General features: G+C 38.4%; 1 protein-coding gene across 1 annotated transcript; it reads left to right on the forward strand.

Moving 5' to 3' along the window:
• Positions 1-23: 23 nt before the first annotated feature.
• On the forward strand, positions 24-15,758 carry ARV1 (ARV1 homolog, fatty acid homeostasis modulator). The gene is made up of 5 exons (XM_060753791.2): positions 24-307; positions 8,538-8,657; positions 10,168-10,321; positions 12,019-12,243; positions 15,319-15,758. The coding sequence occupies exons 1-5, from the start codon at positions 209-211 to the stop codon at positions 15,423-15,425; spliced, it is 705 nt and encodes a 234-aa protein (XP_060609774.1). The 5' UTR covers positions 24-208; the 3' UTR covers positions 15,426-15,758.
• The last annotated feature ends 8,877 nt before the right edge of the window (positions 15,759-24,635 follow it).

Raw genomic sequence — 24,635 nt, forward strand, 5'->3', positions numbered from 1 at the left:
TGGGAAATGCAGTCCCAATGCCGGAGACGTTCCCAAGCGCTTCTGAGTCGCGGAACTACAAATACCAAGACGCTCCGCGGCTCGTCTTTCGTTCCCGCTCCTCCTCTGTGTGAAGGAACCCGGAAGGGAACGAGGCAAGGCTCCAGGCAGGGGGGAAACTTGCCGTTTCCTTGGTAACAGGATTGTGGCCTGCTTCCCGGCATCTGAGATGGAAGAGCCTCGTGTGTACAGGTGCATTGAGTGCAACCGGAAGGCGGCGGAGCTGTACAAGGACTACCAGCGCGGGGTGGTGCGGATCTCCATCTGCGTGAGTTTTGGGAGAAGAAGGGGAGGCGAAGGAAGGAAGGAAGAATGTGTTGCCGAAAGTAGATTCCATCTGAACATGAGGAAGAACTTCCTGACTGTGAAAGCTGTTCAGCAGTGGAACTCTCTGCCCCGGAGTGTGGTGGAGGCTCCTTCTTTGGAAGCTTTTAAACAGAGGCTGGATGGCCATCTGTCAGGGGTGATTTGAATGCAATATTCCTGCTTCTTGGCAGGGGGTTGGACTGGATGGCCCATGAGGTCTCTTCCAAATCTTTGATTCTATGAAGGCTTTTGTGAGTTGCTGTGAGTTTTCCGGGCTGTATGGCCATATTCCGGAAGCATTCTCTCCTGACATTTCGCCCACATCTATGGCAGGCATCCTCAAAGGTTGAGGGTCTGTTGGAAACTAGGCAAATGAGTATTATATATCTGTGAAATGTCCAGGGTGGGAGAAAGAACTGTCTACTCCCAACAAAGGATTCCCCCAGGCAAGAAGCAGCCAGGCTTTCTAGCTGCAAGGCCATGCAATGCTAGTCAAGGTGGCCAATTGCAACATTCACACCTGCCTCCGACAGACAAGAGTTCTTTCTCCCACCCTGGGCATTCCACAGATATAGAAATCTCCCTTGCCTAGTTTCCAACAGACCTCACAACCTCTAAGGATGCCTGCCAGGCAAAAAGTATGATAGCTGGGACCCAGTGCTGGTAGCGCTACTCTGGTTGCACAATGCAGCTCTGAATTAGAGAAGGGAACACGTGCGCCAGACAGCGCACCGAGTGAGAGACGCAGCTGTGGCAGGATAACAGTGAAGTAATGCAACGCAGGTGGGACAGGATAACAGTGAAGTAATGTAAGAGTGACTGGATTTGATTCATTTTTCACCACTGCTGGTATTTCTCCCCTTCTTCCAATGCAACAACGTTTTTTAACGTGTTTGCATGCGATCTCTGGATAGCCTACATCAGTATGTTTTGTTGTTTCTCCTCCCCCTTTCTACCTTGCAAAGGATCTCTGGATAGCCTACATCAATATGCTTGGCTGTCCCCCCTTCTTTCTACCGAACTACCTTGTCGACTCTGTCGTAGCAGTGTCTTTCACTGCATGCAGTTTCTCATGCACATGGTGCTGTGTCTGGCGCACGTGTTCCCTTCTCTAATTCAGAGCCACATTACGCAATCAGCGTAGCGCTACCAGTACTGAGTCCCAGCTATCATACTTTTGCCATCTGCCATAGATGTGGATGAAATGTCAGGAGAGAATGCTTCTAGAACATGGCCAGACAGCCCAGAAAACTCACAGCAACTCAAGGAAGGAAGCATCCTAACGAAGGATGCAGTTTATAGGCTTGACTTGCTTTTCCTGGTTTATACTTCTAGTGCAACATCGTGGAGTTGCAGATGTGTGTGAGAATTTCATGGGGTTTTCTTAAGCAAGGTGTGTGTTCTGGGGGTGTTTCAAGTCAGTTCAAGTCAAGACAAAAAGTGTAAATTGTTGCTACACATTTAAGAAAACAGAAATAATAACCACAGATTATTTACATAACTTGAAGATAGGTAGATATCAAAGGCACTGAAATAGTTTCAAAACTTTTCATACTTTGGCTCAGTTGTTACTCAGTATGGAGGCTGCAGTCAACGGCCCTTCCAGACAGGCCCAATATCCTAGGATCTGATCCCAGGTTCTTCTGCTGTAAACTAGATTATATGAGTCTGCACTGGCAGATAATCTGGAATAAACAGAAATCCTGGGATTTAGGACCTGTCTGAAAAGGCCCCAAGAAATCTGAAGAATAGGGGTGTGTTTACATTGTAGAATTAATGCAGTTTGACACCATTTTCACTGTCATAGCTTAATGCTGTGGAATCATGGGATTTGTAGTTTCATAAGGCCTTTAGCCTTGTCTGCTAAATAGTGGTGGTGCTTCAGCAAGCCACAACCATAGGACCATGGCAGTCAAAGCAATGTCAAATAACATTAATTCTACAATGTAGGTGCACCCTAGACTTTGGAGGGGCAGTTACAAAGGAACTAAACAATTTCTGTCACCAAGTATTGAAATTAGAATTGTCTGAGCCATTGTATTTGCTGCTGTATTTCTATGTATATCTGTCATAACTGGACGGTGAAGAATGCTGGTAGGAATAAAATCAACTCTTTTGAAAGATTGATGCTTGAGGAGAGTTCTTAAAACACAAATAAGTGTGTCCTACTGCAAATCAGGCTTGAGCAATCCCTAGAAGCCAAGATGACCATATCATGAGAACTCACGACTCATTAGAAAAGACAGTGATTTTTTTAAAGGAAGAAGGCAGTAGGAAAAAAGGAAGACTGCATTTCCAGATGGATGCTCAATCAGGAAAGCAGTAGTATGGACTCTGCAAGACCTGAGCAGGGCTTTGGTGGCCGGGGTGACTTGGAGGTCTCTCCTTCGTGGGGTCACTATAAATCAAAGTCAACTTGAAGGCAGTTAGCAACAATGACAAAGTTGGTATTCATTGGCGATCTCCCATCCAAGTTCTAATAAGGACTGACCCTGCTTAGGTTCCAAGATCCGGTGGGAACTGATGCCTCCAGGGCAAACTTTCCAAACACATGCTGGTGGAACACTTTTTAGACATGCATCATTTCACAACACAGTTGTTCAGTTTTATTAGCAAACTGGTAGTTAAGCCAACCCCTTATAAGAGGTAATAAAGATTAAGGAAATGTACAGGGACACGACATATCTCATGAAAATCTTTCATTTATATTTTTTTAATATATGTTCTATAAAATAATAACATACATTTCCAAGATTTTTGTCATCATTTCTTTTTGCATTCACCTACATACTGCAGCTGACAAACACATGTGTTGCGATACACAGTTTAGAAAGCTCTGCTCTATGGTATTTAGGGTACTGGGAAGGTGTGTGGAGGGGTGCTAGGTAAGGGATTTTGCAAGGTGCCTAAAGGGATAAGGGGCAGGGTGCAGTTTAACAGGGAGGAAGTGAGAATGATATAAAGAACATGCAGATTATGTCAGGGAAGGCTAGTCTAGACTTTACTTGGTAGAATAACATGCCCAGGAGGCAGAAGGTTTGCAGTGTTATGAATGGATGTTATTAGTTAGTTTGTTGATGTATTGCCATGGATAAGGAGGAGTGATTGTAGCTTTCTCACCTGCTTATCCTATGCACAGTGATCTACGAGAGGGAAGTGCTTCCATTTGCTGCTCTGCCTCAAGCAGCAAACTGGTGATAGCCCTGATGCTATAATGGTCCATAGTGCATATACAACTGATGTAAAGTTTTAAAGTAATTAGATCTGGAATATCTTAAGTGCCCAGTAAAGTTGTCAGCAAATTGAAACCAATTTTCTTTGATTTCAGAATTTAAGAGCTAGAAAATGTGCTTGGTATGGCAACTAAGGGGAATATCCCTCAATACAGCCCTACTTCTGCATCTGTTTCCAGAGCAAGTTACTGCCAGAAGCCTAATAACCTTCTATGCACTTCTATTCAATCAGTTGTGTCGATGTTGAGTACTATTTATTTATTTATTTATTTATTTACTTCGCTTGTATACCGCTCTTCTCAGCCCTACTATGGGTTTTCTGGGCTGTATGGCCATGTTCCAGAAGCATTTTCTCCTGACATTTCACCCACATCTATGGCAGGCATCCTTAGAGGTTGAGGGGGCATTCCACAGATATATAAACCTCAATTGCCTACTTTCCAACAGACCACACAACATCTGAGGATGCCTGCCATAAATGTGGGTGAAATGTCAGGAGAGAATGCTTCTGGAACATGGCCATGCAGCCTGGAAAACTCTCAGCAACCCAATGATTCCGGCCATGAAAGCCTTCAATAACACAATGAGGACTATGTTTGTGTACGTGAAAGAGAATATTCTGTGATGATGAGAGCTGCTCTGATGGGAACTTCTTCCTCTTTCCCCATCCCCAGTATAGAAGTGATCTGGATAATCTGAAAACATTGAAATAACTATAATTCTGTCTGTATAGGATTAAGTTCATATGTGACTTAGTAAGAATAGATAAAAAAGAATGTGATAATTAATTTTGATAAATGAAGGGTTTGATAAGTGAGCTTTAGATAACATTATCTGATATTAAAGTTCCAGATTACTGTACACTTACATATTAAAAGATTTGGTTCAGTTCAGTATAAATGATTGCATTTGCTGTGAAGATAAAATGTGATATGCGTCACCCTTAGGTTTTATGGTTGCAATTGATCGCTGTTTTTCAACACAAGCCTTCTAACTTCGAAAGGGCTGATTTCACACTATATTTAACAGATCTTTTGCTTATCTCTGTGATTCTACTTTGATGCTGTACAAACTATTGGCTTACTTACTTTTTTCTTTTAATTTTGTTTTAACCTTTTTTCATAATTCAACTTTTTCTTTATGTTGTTGTTCATTCGTTCAGTCATCTCCGACTCTTCGTGACCTCATGGACCAGCCCACGCCAGAGCTCCCTGTCAGCCGTCACCACCCCCAGCTCCTTCAAGGTCAGTCCAGTCACTTCAAGGATGCCATCCATCCATCTTGCCCTTGGTCGGCCCCTCTTCCTTTTCTTTATAACCCCAGTGTATTGCTTGAACCTGTAACTTCAGTGGAGTATTTATTTAATTGAAATATTTATATTCCACTCTATGAATGTTTAAGCTTTTTGAGTCTACCATTACTGTGATCAAAATGTTCCAGTTCTAACCAGCATCATTGGTTCAGACAATAATGTTCGTGTCAAGCTACTCTCTTGACCACCTAGAGCAGTGGTTCTCAACCTTCCTAATGCCACAACCCTTAATACATTTCCTGATATTATTATTTTCATTGCTACTTCATAACAATAATTTTGCTACTGTTATAAATTGTAATGCAAATATCTGCTGTGCAGGGTGTATTTTCATACTGGAAGGGTTTGGTGGGCATTGACTTTGAGTTTTGGAGTTGTAGTTCACCTACATCCAGAGAGCACTGTGGACTCAAACAATGATAGATCAGGACCAAACTTGGCACAAATACTCAATATGCCCAAATGTAGACATTGGTGGAATTTGGGGAAAATAGACCTTGACATTTGGGGGATGTAGTTGCTGGGATTTATAGTTAACATACAATCAAAGAGCATTCTGAACCCCAGCAACAATAGAATTGGGCCAAACTTCCCACACAGAACCTCCATGCCTTGAAGGAACTCGCTGGCGCGAGCCTCCCTCCCACCTCACACACTCACCCTGCGCACCATGCTTTCCTGTGCTGAGCATACCTGCTCTTCCCTCCTCGCATGGAGTCTTAGAAATGGCCCTCCCCTTGGCTGAGAGGCTGGCTGAGAGGCCGGCTGAGAGGCTAGCCAATCACAGCAGAGGAGGGCTTTTGATGGGAGGTTTTGCCTCTGTTTCCAAAAAGGAAGAGAAGGACAGACGGAGAGATCTTCAGCCTTCTCTGCCAAAGGGGTTCCTAAGACCATCAAAAATATATGTTTTCTGCGGATCTTTGGCGACCACTCTGAAACTCTTTCACAACCCCTCCCCCCAGGGATCCTGACCCCCAGGTTGAAAAATGCTGACCTAGAGAGTAGGAATGGAAGCAGAAAGAGGAAGAGAACAAGTGGTTGGCTGAACATCTTCCTGCTTCCCCCACCATAGAATTCAACTGTGTATGTGCTTAAAACATCAGCGAGAAAGTTCACTTTAATAACTGTAACACTCATAGTAGTTGATAAAAGAGCTAGATGGGGCTGCAGTGGGAATAGAACAAGTATAAGTGCTGTCACATCTCTTCATCTTCAAACTATTTTCCCACAGCATTTTATTGTCCTCTAGCCAATATATCTTCCCAACATAAAAAAACAAAATGAAGGTGATATTTTATAGCCTTTGCTATCTGTACTACTGAACAAAAATATTTTTTTCACCAATTGTGGTCAAATACTGCATTTAGTTTTTACTTGTGTTTAGAAATAACTGGAAGTTGAAATACATGAATGAATGCTAGGGTATGCTTGAGTGATCACCCTTTTTGTGCACATGGTTTTAATTCTCTAATTAAAAGCAGCCATTTTCTGACTTTTTTGTGGATTGTTGAATACAGTGCCAAGATCACAGCCGAATAATTGCATTAGGAAGTATAAACAACAACAACAAAAGGTTTTAATTCCATTCAATATGAACTAAAGAGTGATTATGCAATGTGACAACTATGCAATTAAGCACCGGTCATGGAATGAACTGTTCATAGCACTACAATTTCTGATTAGTACAGACAGTCCCCAAGTTATGAACAAGATAGGTTTTGTAGGTTTGTTCTTAAGCTGAATTTGTATGTTAGTCGGAACAAGTACATTTTAAAGTGTAACTCCTATCTATCTATCTATCTATCTATCTATCTATCTATATTCATTCTTTAGCTTTGGATAACATAGGGAAAAGTTAATACCCTTGTGGTGTTTGTTTTGCAGTCTGTGCCCCTGTTCAGAATATTTCACCTCACTTCTGTCCCTGTGATCATAGGATTTTGAAAAATTTGACTTGTTGTGGAACCAGGGATTGCTGAGAAAGCTTCAGTGGAGACTCCTTTTCCCCCATGATAACTCTTCCAGGAGTGAATTTCCCTTCTCTTTCTCTCACTTCCCATTGTCTCACCCCAATTTGTAACTATGAGTCATTTGTAAATTGGATGTTTGTAACTCGGGGACTGCCTGTACTTAGAAAATGTAGATTAGAGTTCTTTTTGATCCGTATTTGCCTTATGTTTTTCCTTACTATTTCATGATTGAGTTCATGAATTTTCTGTCACATTTAGTCACTCCTCATTTCTTTAAAAAAAACAACCAGGAAAACAAGAAGGATTATATCTAAATTGCAATTTACAGTACCTAGGAGTACATTGTCATTTACAAGACAATTTGTTGAGGATTTGAAGGGGTTGTGGCCCTCTAAGGTCCAGAAAAGGTAAAAAATGACTCTTGGACTTTCTGTTACAATTAACTAATTTGGCTATTATCCCCATATTGTTGATACTCACATCCTGATGTCCACTATACATCCACACTTCAGAGATACAATATGTAGTAATTACTGGGCAAAGTGTTTTACATCAGCTTGCAACAACAATAATACACCCTGACCCATAGGTTGCCATGAAAGAGCTGTTCAACATGAAAGAGCTATTACCTGGTCCCCTGTCTTGCTAATGACTTTTTACAGATATATTACTCTTGAAATGAAATATCCTAGAAACTTACTCTGCAGATAACTAGAATTAAATTTTCGGACATGACTAGCAACGTGGTTGCTGTATTTGTGGATTTCAAGCAATTGGTTTCATGAACTATTACACTAGTCCATAAATGGGTGTGCCATCGACCCATATAAGGGCAACAGCAGACTTGTGGATTAATTTTATAAGATCCTTTCCTAAACAAGTAATGGAAACAGAATTGAAAGAGATTACAAATGCCATCCAGTTCAATCCCCTGCCATACAGGAATGTTCAGTCAAAGCACTTCTTACAGATAGCCATCCAGCCTCCACTTTAAAACCTCCATAGAAGGAGACTCCACTACTCTCCAAGGTTGTGTAGTCTACTGTCGAACAGCTCTTACCATCAGGAAATTCTTCCTAATGTTTAGGTGGAATTTCTTCCACTAAATAATAACACTCAATACCATATTCAAACACGGAATTTTCCTTTCCATTGCTGCATCGTAGCCTCCTGATGAGCTGTGACTGGTATAAGTCTGGAATCCATCTACACTTACTGCTCCCTGCTGTTGGAGAGCCTGATCATATTTTCATGGGCCTTTTGGATTATCTTGTAAACCACATGGCTCCGTTCCTATTTAATGTATAGTATGCAGTTAATTCTAAAATACCAGTCTTCTGCTAATATATGATGAAATATTGAAATTTAAATGCAAGTTCTTTTATGAATAAAAATGTACAATCATAACAGTAAGACTTTGTAAGGTTTCGGCACATTCCCTGAAGTCAGGCTTTTCACTGTGTATATGTTGTTATTGTCTGCAGAAACTCTGAGTGAAACTTGAAACTTGTTTGCTGTATAGGCAAGCAGTGAGAATTAAATAAGATGTCGAACGGACAATTTGAGGCTATTTTTAGGGCATTATGGTTGTCTCAAGAACTTTAATGAATATTTTAAATGTTACAATGGGGTCTGTTAAAAAAGAAAACACCTTTGCTTTTGCTTTCTTATTTTCAGAAATCATGCCAGAAGCCAGTGGACAAATATATAGAATACGATCCTGTTATCATCTTAATTAATGCTATCTTATGCAAAGCACAAGCTTACAGGCATATTTTATTCAATACAGAGATAAGTGTAAGTTCCATTTTTTTTCCTTGTCCTCATTTACTGAATGTACTTAGATCTTGTCACAAGCTGACAAGGCAAAATGAAAATACTGAGTTTGGAGTTGTTTTTTATTATTTCTTTTCCATATTTCTGCTTCTTCTTTCCAATATATTCTTTACTTGTTTTCCTGTTCTAATGACTATGTCTTGTTCATTTCAGAAAACGAGGAATCTTACATCCCTGCTGTGCTTATACTGTATTACATACTAATTGAATGAATAATAATTGAGTTTGCTCTTGAATTAGACAGGAAGCAGGAGTGTTTTTGAAAATAGTGCCGTGTTTAAAAAGCTTCCTTATCTAATTCTCGTTGTCTTGCATCAATAGTTATTTTCATATAATAATAATAATAATAATAATAATAATAATAGAGGTGGGAAAGAGGTGGGGCATTTTATACACAGAGTTAGCTCCTCATCTCCAAGTTTTATATTCTTCTATTTGTATTTCTTCATGTTGGGAGAAGAAAATGAGCTTCTTGCATAATGTCAAGTGCAGCTTTTTTTTTTAAAGGGTTGGGTTTTTTTGTTTTTTGTTTTTTTAGTGTTGCATATACCATCCTTCAGTGTGGTCATATTTCAGTATAGCTTCTACTTTGTGAATGAGAGTGTTATGGCTATTATGCTCACAGGCTTGTATAGATGCATCAGCTAAGAGTGCTTATTGTCAGCTTTGGCTGTTATGCCAGCTGTGCCCCTTCCTAAAGCTGGAGGATCTCAAGATGGCAGTGTATACACTAGTAACCTCAAGACTGGACTTCTGCAATGTGATCTACATTGGATTGTCTCTGTTTCAAGTATAGGAACTTCAGCTACTTCAAAACATGGCAGCCAGTTTGGTAACTGGATCATTTAGGAGTGATCATTTTTGTTGTTTATTCATTCAGTTGCTTCTGACTCTTCATGACCTCATGGACCAGCCTATGAGGAGTGATCATATTTTATCAATACCTACTGACTGTCAGTTACTTTCCAGGCAAGGTGCAAAGTGAAGGTTGTTAATTTAAAGCCCTGTATGAGTTGGATTCAGAAAACCTACAGGACCCCCTTTCGTGTATATTCTGCCCCATATGCTCAGGTGCTCTGGAAGACACTTAATGTAAGTCAGTCACAACTAGACTGACAACTGTTCTTCAGGGACTTTTCTTCAGCTGTCCCCCAGACAATGAAATCACCTGCTGGAAGAGATTTGACAGCATGATATGCTGCTCAAGCTCAAAACAGCTCTTAAAACAAATCTCTTCTAGCAGGCTTATCCAGATTATTATAAAATTACACATTTTAGAAATTTGGATTAAATGGTTTTATTATTATTTGATTCTATATGCTTTTTATAGATTTATATTATCTTTTAATTATGTTACATGTTTTATACATTGGAGAGGTGGTTAAAAAAAGAATTTTTGTTGTTGTCATTGATGATAAAAGATTTTGAATGACTTGCCTCCTTCTGATGCTAGCTGTTTTTCATACTGCAGATTCATGGCAAGCTCTGCATATTTTGTTTGCTCTGTGAAGCTTATATCCGGTGGTTGCAACTACAGGGTTCAAGCCAAAGTCCTGATCCTGATGATTTAATTAGATATGCCAAAGAATGGGATTTTTATCGAATGTTTGCAATAGCATCTATGGGTAAGATTAAATAGTTGCTAGATATTCTTTCTAGTATTTTAAAAGTCAAGATAAAACGGGCATTGCAATTTTTAGTAGAAAACAAATGTATTGTTATATCTATTTTATCTCATTGAATTAGTTTGTGTGATGCAAAGCTGTCAAAACATCACAGGCGTTTGTTGTCTGAATGGGCACACTAGTAGAAATAGTTTTGCATGACTTTAATTTTCCAGTGAAGTATATTGCTATGAACATTTTCTAGCACTGTATTTTGAACCTAGGCCCATTTCAAATTATTGGCAAGTTATAAGCCTCATGGTCACCTTCACAAAAAGACTTATCAAAACGTTATATTTTATAATTTACTGGAACCCTGAATTTCGCCAATCAGTTCCAGATGTGAAATTTTGACTTGAGCTGAAGGTATGCAAATAGCCATATCTATAACTATATCTATATTAGTATAGTTCAAAGATTCACAGACAAACGCAAAACAATTGAAGCCCACAGTTAAATTATTTTAGAGATGACTAAAATTTGAAAGAGAAATAATAGCAAATCCAACTGGATATATGCTAGAACCCATTGAGTAGTAGAGAACCTTCTTTTCTGTAAACATTATGCTCATACAGAACAGACCATTTTTGGCTTTTCCAAGCAGTGAGAGGCATTTTGTGTTAGAGATCTACCAGTCAGTAACTATTATTTCAGTCTTGGGAAAGATATTTTGCTCCTTAGCTTCCAAATTTCTTGGATGAAATTGATTGTAGACCATTTTTGGTTTAGTTTGAGCATAGTTTGAGAACTGAAACACTCTTGGTCCTTATGGTGGATGCTTGATGTTAAAGAACTAGACTGGAGGAGTGACTTAACTAGATAACTGATAGGAATAGATAATGTAGAACGAAATATGGACTCTGAGTTGGCAAACGCTGAGCTTGAGATTGGTTTATTGACTGTGATATATACTGATTTTTTTAACTGTCTTAACTGTTTTAATTGCTGTTTTACATGTTTATTTGTATTATTGTGCAGGCATCGAATTGTGCCTTTTTGTAAGCCATCCTGAGTCCCCCCTCGGGGGTTGAGAAGGGCGGGGTAGAAGTACACGAAATAAATAAATAAGAAATAGACAAAGTAGTTGAAAATCACTCCAGAGAAGAAAAGTGCCAGTGGGTAAAAAACCTATCAAATAAGTGATAAGGTAGTAGATGCTTTTTTGGATGGGATGTACTTCCATTAATCAGATTTGCAATATGAGAGTGCTCCAGAGGACAGTTTAGCATCTCAAGTATTCATGTGGTAATTATATTTTTGCATTAGCTTTGTCTGATATTCTGACTATTTATTTATTTACTTTGCTTATATACCGCTGTATCTCAAGCCCGAGATACTATTGGACCTAGCTATGGACATGCATACCAGGCCATTCCCTGGCATAACTAAAATTTTGGTTGCTGCCTTTAATGTGTTTAATAGCTTAAGAATTGACTTCACCTTTATGAGTTTGCCTACAGCCAGAATGCTAGTTTTCACATTTAATTCAATCCATCATCTACTCCATTCCATGAAACCTCTTGAAATACTCTTTGGGAGTGTACGTAGTAAAATGCCAGAAAGACACCTTGTTTATTATTTATTTATTAAAGAGCCCCTTTTGGGTGTCCATTGTTTCTCAAAAATGGCTGATTTTTACCTATTTCCATCTCTTTCAGAACAAGCTGCCTTTTTAACTGGCATCTTCAGTACTCTGTGGTTAGCAAAATCAGTAGCTCTGAGAACCAAAGAAGATCTCACCTTTCTTCTGAAAGCATTGCTATTATCTAGCTATGGAAAACTTCTACTGATTCCAGCTGTTATTTGGGAACATGACTATACTCATTTGAGCCTCAAGCTCATTAAAGTTTTCGTCCTGACATCAAACTCTCAAGCAATTAGAGGTATTTTTCTAATTGTATTCTGCTAATGTAATAAAGCTGTTAAGTAGGTCATGGTTGCATATATTCATTTAGACCTAGTGCACAGCTGCCAACGGTTTCAGGGCTTTACCTGTGTGAAACAGTGATAGGCTTTCCATCATTAAGGTATAAAATATTACAGAAGGAATGTTTAAATTGCTGTAATACATTTTTATCTTTATAACTGCACTTTATTCTTTTTATAAATTGTTTTTTTGAGTTATTTTAATACTGTGAATTCTTTAATCTTATTTTAATGTCTGCTTTTGTTGTCTTTGGGTGAACTGTTCTTTTTAAATTATAAGCTGCCTTGAGTCCAAATTTGGGCAGAAAGGTGGGATAAAGGTAAATGTAACACACAAAAAACTTGATTTAGTGAGTTGAAACTTTCATACAGAGAGATGAAATGCCTGCCATTAATAGATGTAAAATGTATACAGTACACCAAAATAGCAAAGACTAAAAGTATAATCTGGTAGAATTTACATTGAGGGTCAAACACAGAGTTGTGAAAATATAAACATTGTGATGCCTTGAGGATTTTTTTTTTAGTTTTGTTACTGAAAAAAGAATGGAAATTTGGAAAAATTAGAAATACTGTATATGCAACATGTGCAACACACATTATACTCAAATATATCCTTCTGAATTACCACCATAAACATTTTCATAGCTTTGCATGTAAACTTCTATTTATTTATTTCTTGCATACGGATGCACTGAGTCCTATTTAAGTATGTATATCTTAAATGCTGACATCTGAGAACTAAGGAAAGAATAAAAACAGAAGTTTGGTAGTGAACAACAATATTTGTACATAACCAGTCACTTTTTTACCAGTCACTTTCTTAAGAAGTAAACATGTTGAATATTTGAATATAAAGTTGAACTCAAGTGTTGAAAAGTCTGAACTCTTCAACATACAAGTAATGAAGCACTCTCACAATATCATTAAGATGCAGAAATGAATCTGAGTCTTTTTTTTTTTTTTACATGTCTGATGTATCTGTGTTTTCTGATTCTGTAAATAAACTTACATCAAAAACTTTTTACTATGTAATTTCTGGCATTTCAAGTGAGGGAAGTCTTACTTTAAAAAGCATTTCATTTACTCCTAAATATAAAATACTTCATTTTCCCTCTGCTTCACAGTACTTCCAGTTTTTTGTTTGGGATTTGTTTATTTTTGCTTTTGGAATGTTAATAAATTCCAGATCTGGCCTTGATGCTCTCTGTTTAAACTTAAAGACCCTCTACTGAGTCTTTAAGAAAGTCAGAGAAAATCACTTTTGGTCCCAGTGGAATCCACTTGTCTTAATATTTCTTTGCATATTTTCTGCTAATGTCTTTGCATGCTTATTGTGTGAGACATTTGTGTTTCCTCACATACATTCAGATGTCAGTGCTACTTATATATCCAATATTTTCAAGGTTTTTCTGACTTCTTATAAGATTTTGTAAGCCTTCATTTTAAAATAGCATAAACTACCTTAAAATGGATTTTAAAACTATCGTTAGTTATTTAAAAGTATCGTTAGCCTTGTTATCACTTGTCTTACAAACAAAAAGGTCTGATAGTATAAATAACTGCTTGTGAACATCAGTCTTAGTTGTGCTGAATTAAGAAAAACTTCCTACATGTGTCATCTGTGGCTCCAACCATACTGCCATATAAAATCCAGATTACCTTATTTAAACTGGATTATATGGCAGTGTAAACTAATATAATCTAGTTCAAAGCAGATAATCTGGATTTTATATGGCTGTGTAGGTGGGGTCTGTGATTTTATGATTAGGGGTAACAAACGGTTGAGGAGTTTAATGCTGATTTTAGCTACCTTTTTAACTCATGAGTTCATTAAATGTAAAGCTTCTTTTTAAAAGAAGTTAATACATGTGCCTTTTCCAATAAAGCAACTCCAATATCTAAAGCCCTGCTATTTCGCTCCTTCGAGGTGGGGAAAATTTCTGTCATTTTGTTGCCAGCAGTTTCACAAATCCTTCTCAACACAATAGGAGGGTGTTGACAAAGCTACCTGCAGAGCCCGTTTGGTGACATATTAGAGCGGGGTGTCAAATTCATTTTCATTGAGGGCCACTCAGCCTAATGGTTGCCTTCAAGGAGCCATTGGATGAAAAATCTGTGAATACATTAAGCCATTATTTAAAAACTTACATAGTAGTCAGTGCTCTTTAATTTTCACCCAGTTTGGGTTCCCAGATGTTATTGAACAACAACTCCCATCTCTTTTGATTATCTGCCATGCTGACTGGGGATTATGGGAATTGCAGCCCAACCAGTACTTGTGGTGGGAAGCTTAAAGGACATTTTAAAGTTAAACATCATGCCCACAAGCCTTATATCTAAATTCAAACCCCATTTTCCTGACTGAACTGAAGCCTTCCAGATGTTACTGTATTTCAACTCCAGTAAACACTAGTCATGATGTCTAATGATGAGGAATACAGGTATTGTAATTCGGCTTATGGAGGGCCACAGAAAATGACAAGGCAGGCCAGATTTGGCCCTCGGGTCTTGAGTTTGACACCTGCGTATTAGAGCAGCACCAGAAATTAGGATCTTGCAGATTCACTGAATGCCTGCACTAGTACATTCATTGAGACAGCATTTTCCACTTCTGCCTCTGAGGGAAAATTAGTGAGCCACCTGCTGATCTCTCAGTAGCCTCTCTCTCCATTGGAGGAACATCCATTTCTACTGCGTTCAGTGATTGTTTGGTCTCCTTTCTAGGGATTGTGCAATACTTCCTTAATTTGATTCATAAAAGCTATTGCTCACAATTAAAAGGAGAGGCCACCTTGAATCATGCATCCAAATAAAAATAATATTGAAAAATAAACAAAAAATCTGAACTTTTTTGCTTTGTTAATAGATGCTGATTTGGTGGTTTAATATCACATTGTTTAACATTGTCTATTGTTTACAATTGTGTAAGTGTTATTCATAGCCTTCAATTACTAACTGCAAGTACATATTTGTTATCCTTGTGGAAACTTATTTGGAATACCACCCACCTTTTTTTCTTTCTTTTGCAGTTACTTTGAATACAAGCCGAAAACTTTGCCTGATAGCCATATTGAATGGATTAATTTTGGAAAATGGTTTCAGCTATTTGATCCAGAGGATAGGATGGAATGTTTGAGATGCTCCTGTCGTATTACACTAATGGCAGAAATGCTTGATAATGCAAAGAAAAACAGACTTTCTCACAGTTTACTACATACTGATTACAAATGCACTGACAACATAATACTGAATATAAATAAGATTTTTCATACTGAATAGAATATGAGAAGAATTGAAAAACCCAGGAAATGTAGGTATGAATCACCGATATTTATTTTTTATAACATTCTTTGATACCCTTGGTTTGTCAAAATGGTCAGAATGGTGCTACTGGTCTCCAAGGCATCTAAGAACCATTTTTATGCATTGCCGTTTTGTACTTTTCATTAAAAAGAAAAAAAGAAACTTGGTTACCTGTGTCATTGTGATGAAAAAGGAAAAAATTCATACACCGAGGGAATACAAAATGTTATTCTTATCAAACGCTGAAACATAATTAAGTATTATTGTTACATTTATATCCTACTTTTACAATGATTGAGACACAAAATGGCTCATAACATTTAAAATCCCCAACATACAAATATTAAAATAGAATTAAACAAATTTGTCAAATCTTGTCAAGAAAACCCCATGATACTTTTAGGAAACAACTTGAAGGCACCCAATTAAAAGCTACCTTAAATGTGATCTTGTACCAAATCCATGTTGACAGAAAAAGTATTAAGAAGGGATCAAGGTGGCGATGGTGTAGAAAATATGTGGACGCTCCAGATTGTCACAGGTGACTGTGGCTTTTCCTAAGCTTTTGTGAAGTTCATTCCATTTAGTCCACACGCACACACACAAAACCATCATAAATCTGTGAGTCTTGAAAGGGTGCAATGGACCGTTTTTCTGAATGAAGCAAACATTGCCTCTGTTTGTTTTCTTCCGGAAAACAAACTGGCAACTCCTATGAAAGCGGAGAAAAAACACCTGTTTTTAACCTTCCTCTACTGGGGTGCATCTGCACTAAAGAATTAATGCAGTTTGACTCCTCTTTAACTGTCCTGGCTCAATGCTATGGAATCCTAGGATGTGCAGTTTGGTGAGGCACCAGGACCTTTTAGTGGAAAAAGCTAAAGACCTCACAAAACAACGACTCCCAGGATTTCATAGCATTGAGCCAGGGCAGTTTAAGTGTTGTCAAACTGCATTATTTCTATTGTAGATGCGCCCTGGGATTTGTACTTTGTGGCACAATTTCCCTTTCTTTGTAAGAGAATAAACTGTCAACTTCAGGGTTGCAAACTGCTACAATTCCGCCATATGGATGCACCCAAGGTTTTATCTGAAAATACAATACACCAAATAATAATACTAAAAAACAGTAGAATAAGGTGGCATTATCTATCCTCTCAACATCATTCGTTATATCATTACAGGCAGTCCCCAAGTTACGAACAAGATAGTTCTGTAGATTCTTAAATTTTGTGTATGTATGTGTGTGTGTGTGTATACACACACACACACACGTACAGATATGATAGCTTTGGATAGCATAGGGAAGCGTAAACATTCCTGTGGTGTTTGTTTTGCTGTCTGTGTCCCTGTTCAGAAGATTTCATCTCTCTTTCTGTCACCGTGATAATTGAATTTTGAAAAATGTGGCTTGCTGTGGAAACAAGGATTGGTGATAAAGCTTCAGTGGAGATGCTTTTCCCCATGATTACACCATCAGGAGTGATTACGGAACGGCCTCAGACTTCAATTTTTGGATGGCATGAATAATTCAATGGATTTTAAGCTCAATGTTGTATGTTTTTAAGGCATTGAATAATTGCCATATATAAGCCACCTTGAGTTCCCCTTGGGGTAGAGAAAGGCGAGAATAGGGCAAATAAATAAATAAATAAATAAATAAAATTTCCCTACCTAGAGGTAGATTTCTCACTTCCTGTTGTCTCACCCCAATTCTTAACTTTGAGTTGTTTGTAAGATGGATGTTTGTAACCTGGGAACTGCCAGTATATCAGTGGCATTCTTCAATGTGTGACTGTATCCATCTTTAGGCTACAACTTACACCTATTGTATGTACTTGATTAGAGGTTGATCTGATGGATAAAACAAGGGCAAGTTTTGGACCCCAGATTACAGAATGGATTATGACCTGTAGATAAGGTGGGGGTTAAACCTAGGAGTACGTAACAAAGGAAATAAAGGATGAAATAAAGGAAATGATGCCAATAACTTAAAAAATTACTTTGGGATGGATTAAGAGAGAACAAATTTATGTCCGTTCAGTGTGTGGGAACCTTGCTTTGGACTGCTTGCACATGTTTGTGCCTCTTGCATTGAAGATTGAAATAGGGGAAAGATACCTACCTAAGCTGGGAGAAGAAAGAAAGAGGAACTGGAAGGTGCCAAAAAAAAAAAAAAAAAAAAAGGATCATGAACCACTGTTCTAAAAACCCAGCTCCCAGGAAGCAGAGGATCACAAAACACAGTCCAAAAATCAATTTGTGAATATAGAATTCAATAACTGTTGTCCCTTGAATCTTCCCTTTTTGGACATTGCTTCACACACACGCACACCCCCCCCCCCCCCCAACTGCCTCCCACATACACACTTCTGGGGAACAGAGTTAGTAACTTGCATGTGCACAGTGTTTCTGAAAACTGGGAAGGAAGCCCTGGAATTTCATTCTTGCTCAAGAATGAAAAGTCTTGGCATGGTTGATAATTTTTTGGATGAAGTTTCTTCTCAATGTGGATAAGAGAACTTACAAATAATCTTTAGATTCCTATTAGTATTGCAGCCAGAACAAATTGTACAGGAGACAGAACAACAACTGACAGTTCAGACTTGCTGCTGCTTTTTAAAAAAAATTGAACTGCAAAACCTTGGTTGTGATTTGTATGGCCTAATTTCCTTCGGCAGGAGCAAACTACCGGTAGCATAAAACAAGGTATGAATCCTTCTCCCTCTTTAAAACTTGGTGCTCAAGTATTTGCTTTTAGTTTCATTACAGACTGGCCAGTTCAATAAAAAGCCATGAATCATCCTGTAGCTTAGCTTGTTACAAGGGAAGCTTCTAGTATATAGCTGCTCCAGTTATGCCTTGTTCTAAATAATTCAAAAGACTTTTCTGTTGAAGCAATTGAGGCAATGGTTGGCACAATTCAGAAAGACATAATTACTGCTTGTGTTGGAGCTGGGCTTTGAAAACCTAGAATGAAATCTTAGAATATTAGACAAATCTCTCCCTAAAATGGGAAAATGCCTTGATTATTAATACAGTGGCTTCCAAATATCTCTATTCAGATTGTGGAATCATATTGCCTCCTTAGTACACTGAAGAGTGGAGAGTCATGAATTTACCAATGGTGTGAATACAACCAAACAGAAGTACCCTATATGCTCATATAGAGTATATAAATGGGTCAGTGTGAGTACTGTACCTCAACTCTTATCAAAATAGGAACTGTGCTTTCTCTTCATAGAATGGTGAGAGACAAAAACTTAGTCCATCATGAAAGAACCTCAAAGAAACACTAACCCTTGCCACTCTCTTCTAGCATTTTTGAATGCCTGCATGGAAAAATTGTGATGCTTGGGCCATGAGATGGCATTGGTGCCTTCCCTTGTTCACAGAAGGACCCTCGACTTATCCATGAGTCATATCAAAATTGATAATTGCAGCCCCCAAACCTGCTTTCAACCTATACATGAGGCTGACTTATTCATGAGTATATATGGTATTCTCAGACAGGGACTGGAAAGAAAACCCCAGTCTTTTCTGTTATGCCACTAACTTAGGAAAAGCGCGGTGGCTGAAAAGCATTATTTTCCACCATGTCACTTACCTGTCTGTTAGGCAAAGTGATGTAGCTGAAAAAAATTTTTCTGCCATGTCACTAACATGTTTTTTAAGACAGAGTGAGATGGTCACTAGGAGCAGCAAACTGTTGTTTATTTCCTTCAGGATCCTTCATTGTGCTCTTCCGAACACTCCAGGTCCAAAAGACTAGTTTAGATGGATTCTTATTCTTCAGATTAATCAATCTCGACTCAAATGCTAGTCTTTGAAAGGGCTCCTCAGTCATGAGCAGCATGCCCTTGGAAGTTGCTTGTTTGAGACATCAATGTGTATGTGGTACCTACCATTTTGCAGCTCCACACCCCACATTAACTGCATTTCATTCCTATGATACCAACATGACTTGAAAGATGCCACATTTCTCACAGGCTCTTGTATTCATTTGAGAAAGGAAGATAAAATGATTGGGACTTTTTCTTCAAACTAGCCTTTGGGAAAAGTTAGAATAGAAAACATTTCACTGAACTCCCCCCACCCCTTTGCAAATATGAAATGGGCAACTTTGTGGCACTCCCCGTGCTCCATCCAGATCCTGGTATTTCCCTTCACTTTATCATTTGCCTTAACTCTTTTTTCCTTCTCTTTTGCTTGTCAACTACTTAATAGAGAATTCATGTATATGCTACTCAGAAGTAAGCTCTTCTATTCTTAATTGATTTTATTCATTATATATAGGATTGTAACATGGCAGGGCACGTTTCTTTATTGTCTTAAAAACTAGGTCACAAGGCCATTAAATGCTAATCAAGGTGACCAATTGCAACATTCACACTTGCCTCCAATAGACAAGAGTTCTTTCTCCCACCCTGGACATTCCGCAGATATATAAACCCAACTTGCCTACTTACCAACAGTCTTACAACCTCTAAGGATGCCTGCCATAGATGTGGGTGAAACATCAGGAGAGACTGCTTCTGGAACATGGCCATGCAGTCTGGAAAACTCACAGTAGCCCAAAGGATTCTTTGTTTCTTATGTTGCAAAGTTTTTTCATAGGTCGCTACAGAAGACAGATAAATGTTGTTTGTCCCACTGAACTCTTTAAAGCTTGAAAGAAATATAGACTGTTTTTTCAAATATTGATATAAGAAGCATTGGCATTTTTGGAGAACAGAGGGAAATCCACAGCAGGAAGCCATTTCCTTTGCTTTCTTGAGATCCTTCTGAACCTGAAAAGAATGCCAGATGAATGTGGAAACAGACCAAGACAACTAGTTGAGCAATCTGAACTTTATGTAGTTTTCTAGGAATGTGTTCCCAATAACAGGATTTACATTTTACAGATAAGTTGGTATGCCATTAAGAAGGATAATTCCCTTGTTTTCTTTGGCAGTACAGGCTACTGGGTCGTTCAAGACTCTGCTGAGGAAGGTTTCATAACTAAACCCTGAAACGTTTAATCTGGATAGAAAAAATAATGTCTCCCTAGTTCTCTATAAGTTTATTGAATCCACAGATCTAACGTAAAACATATTCACTGTTTGCAATCCACCTGAATTTGAAAAAGAAAAAAAAGGGGGGAATCACTTTTGGATTGGAAATCATTTTTGAGATAGATAGAAAGGTACAAGCAGCCATAAAGTCCTCTCAGGTGGCCACTGAATGTCCAGAAAACACTGCATATCAACCCAGTTTCTTCAATGTGTGTATTTTATTAATTCATATCAGGAATTGAGAAATACAATTCCCATACTCTGTAACGCTAGTAGATACACACTGGAGAGTGAGGACCGGGACATCTGTAAGGATACCAAGGTGCTTGCTTATAAAGCTATTGTCCTCCCAACCCTGCTATACACCTGTGAAACGTGGACAAACGTCACATTCAACTCCTGGAACAATTCCATCAGCGCTGCCTCAGAAAAATCCTGCAAATCTCTTGGGAAGACAGGCAGACAAATGTCAGCGTGCTGCAAGAAGCAAAGACCACCAGCATTGAAGCGATGCGCCAAATAATATTTATTATTTGTTGTTGCACTTATTGCATTTATATGTTTTAATTGTTTTATAATTTGATACGTTATATTTATTATTTGTTGTATGATGTGGCATTGAATGTTGCCATAATCTGTAAGCCTCTCTGAGTCCCCTTCGGGGTTGAGAAGAGCGGGGTATAAATACAGTAAGTAAGTAAATAAATAAATAAATAAATATGCCATCAACTCCTCTGGACTGGCCATGTTTCCGAATGCCCAATCGCCATCTCCCAAAGCAGAATTTAAAGAGGCATGAATGGAGTGCAAAAGGGAGAAATGTGCCAAGAGGAAGGCGCATCAAGACAACCCTTATCGGAACTGCCTTCCTCCTGGAAACCAATGTCCTCACTGCAGGAGAACATGCAGGTCAAGAATAGGGCTGCACAGCCACCTATGGACTCACTGCCAAGACACTGCACTTAGAGGATGATCATCCTTGGGCTACAAGGGATCGCCTAAATAAGTAAGTACTCATTGGAGCTCCACATACGGAGCCAAACAACTTCAAAATATGTATTGGCTTTATAGGGCTTATTGCTGCATGTATTAATATTTTATGTTTGGGGATACTCATATATTTTTATTGGTGGGGCAGTATATAAATGTTCAGTTGTCATAGTAGAAGCCTTATAAAACAGCAAAAAGGAAATACACATTGATGAATTATATTTTCCATCAAGCACTGGATAAAAATCAACAAGTACATGAGACTACTACAAATTTCAATGAGACTTGAAGAAGCATTCTGTTCATGTTTACACAGGAATGTGTTCCCACTGCATCAGTTTAGGCTAACTTCTGTGTAAATGTGAATTATATTGTAACTTCTCTTCTCCAGACTAAACACACCCAGCTCCCAAGGATTTTATTTATTTATTTATTTATTTAGGGTATTTTTACCCTGCCTTTCTCAACCCCCTGGGGGGACACAGGGTGGCTCATATAGCATGGTTTCCAGGTCTTTTTCCATTTTGATCACCCTCCTTTGGGCATGTTCCAGCTTGAATTGTGTCTGGAACTGTAGAGTGTTTCAGGTGGGATCTGACCAAGGCAGAATACTTCCCTTGATCTAGACATTATTATTGAAGCATCCTAGAATTGCATTTGTTTTTTTTAAGCTGCAGCATGACACTTCAAGAGCATTTTAATGTAATGTAGTAGTCCAGGAAGCATAGATGAAGAAAGGTAGCCCTTCAGGTATTTTGCTTTTAATCCACCTAGAAGTAGTATATTGGTATTTTAAGCATGTTGGAGCTGCACGGGTCACTTTTTAAGTTGGGCAAAACTGGTGGGTTTTTTTTTTTAAAAAAAACTGCATTTCTTTTTTTACATTCTTCAGCTCTTAGTGGCTTGTAGCAGGCTTAGTTCTGTTCTGTTTTGCCAAACCAGATCCACCAACCAGAACCTGATGCAAAAGCATATACACTGAATTAAAGACATCTGAGTGCAGGACATTACTTTGAACACTAGTATTAAACTGAGAATATGTACAGTACTTTCTTCACAACAGTTCACTCCTGGCTCACTGTGGAATACACAAGTTTTGCAGGAACTGTCTCTTAATTTATGGAAACACAAAAAGTTGTCCTTTCGTTTCTAGTGTGTGACCTGCTGCCTTACCATTAGTTTCATTCTACACATGACTGCTCTGAATTCAGTAGACTGCACTGCATCATACTTGCTGCAATTGATGTGTACCACATAGCTGCAGCTGTTTCTGGTGTGAAAGAGAAATTACCATTTGAAGAGTTAAATTGAAAAGGCTTGTCTCAGTTTGCAAACGATGTATCATGAACTTCCCACAACATGCAAGCAATATGGTTTGGATTTAAATCCCCTGCTGGGTTAGCTTCTAGTTTCAATATTGTTAAAGAAGCAAGAGGGCTTTTGGGGGAGGGGGGTATTCAGGGATAGGGTTTCCTTCTTAGCCTGCAAAACCACAGAATGCAATAATCTTAACGCTCATATGTGGTCCTTTGAAGTTTGCCTTCTGATGTTTTCATTTACTGGAATTTTTAGAGCTCAGAGAAGTGCCATTTTTAGATAATCCCCAGCTACATGACTACTAGCATTTCTCTCTCTCCCTGTGTGTGTGCTTGTTTGTTTTGTTTTTGCATTATATGCTATGTCAACCAACCTCCAGGTCAACATTGCATTATGACTACACATCCTTTGATGCAATCCATGCCCTCTTTTGGCATAATTGAAGGGCTGAACTTGGACACAACAAAATAAAGTGAAACCACAGAATATTGCTGCGCTACTCTGCCAGATCTAAACCACGCAACATTAAATCTGATATTCTCTTAAATTTCTGCTGCATATACCCTTTAGTTTAAGGACATCGTTGAATAACCCCACATTTCTTCTGTGTTATTTTAAAAAATGCAGTCATCCTCAGCATTTTTTGTTTCACTCCCAGTTATTGTAACTAGAAGAGTTTGCTGCTTCATGACTCCAGGCTGTCCCTACACCACATGCTCTGCCCAGTAACTTGGATCCAGTCAAAGTCAACTGAACTTAATTCCCTTTGAAATTATTAGGACTCAAACAATGACTAACTTGTTTCACTGATTTTGCTACAACACAGGCTCAGCAAATTTATGGAAGCAGTTGTATATATTGGCCTAAATCCAGTTGTTTGATATACAAAGATATTCTTGTAGCTTGACCAAAACAGAGCAAAGTATCAGATACAGCAGATTGGTGGGCTCAGGGCTAGTGGCTCCATTTCCTCTGCTCATTTGGGTTCTTTGGCCTTTGAAATTTCAGAAATCTCGCCATGTAGATGTTTGATGGAGAACTGGTAAAGTGTGTGAAATGTAAAATGATACAGAGGGGGAAATCAGACTTGCTGTGATGGTATTCAGAATTGGCATATTAGGTAACAAAAAAGCAGGAATTGGTTCAGAAAAACCAGAGTCACGGTATTTGTCTTTGCAGCTCTCTTCCTAACAGGTTCAGTTGGGCTCTAAATTCATATCTCTTGCTTCCCAATCCTATTGAGCTGTGTGTTAGTTCTGTTGATTTACTTTCTAATCCTTTAGTAATTTTTTCAACTGGCAATTGCCCAGACTTAGCATACTTACTCAGTTATCTAGCTTTAACAGAATAGCAAGAACTTCCTGATTCCAAACTAAATGTTCCTAGAATTTTAACAGTAAGAACCAGCAGAATATTCTTCACAGATAGCCACATATTTGCATAGAAAACAAGCACATTCTTGCTGTGCACACATTTTGTGTAGGTATGCTGTAGGTATGCAATCCCTTCAGATCTACTGATAAAAGAAGCACTTTCCTTTGAAAAGATTTCCCAAACATTTTGATGTGGAAGCAGAAATTTCTTAATGTGAGTTTGCCTGTGGCATTGGTTTTTTCCCTTCACACTGCAAGGCAGGCAAGTTGGTTCGTGTCCTTAGCTACTTTGAAGCAACAATTCACACA

This window comes from Anolis sagrei, chromosome 1, assembly GCF_037176765.1.
Source record: "Anolis sagrei isolate rAnoSag1 chromosome 1, rAnoSag1.mat, whole genome shotgun sequence".
Lineage (NCBI taxonomy): Eukaryota > Metazoa > Chordata > Lepidosauria > Squamata > Dactyloidae > Anolis > Anolis sagrei.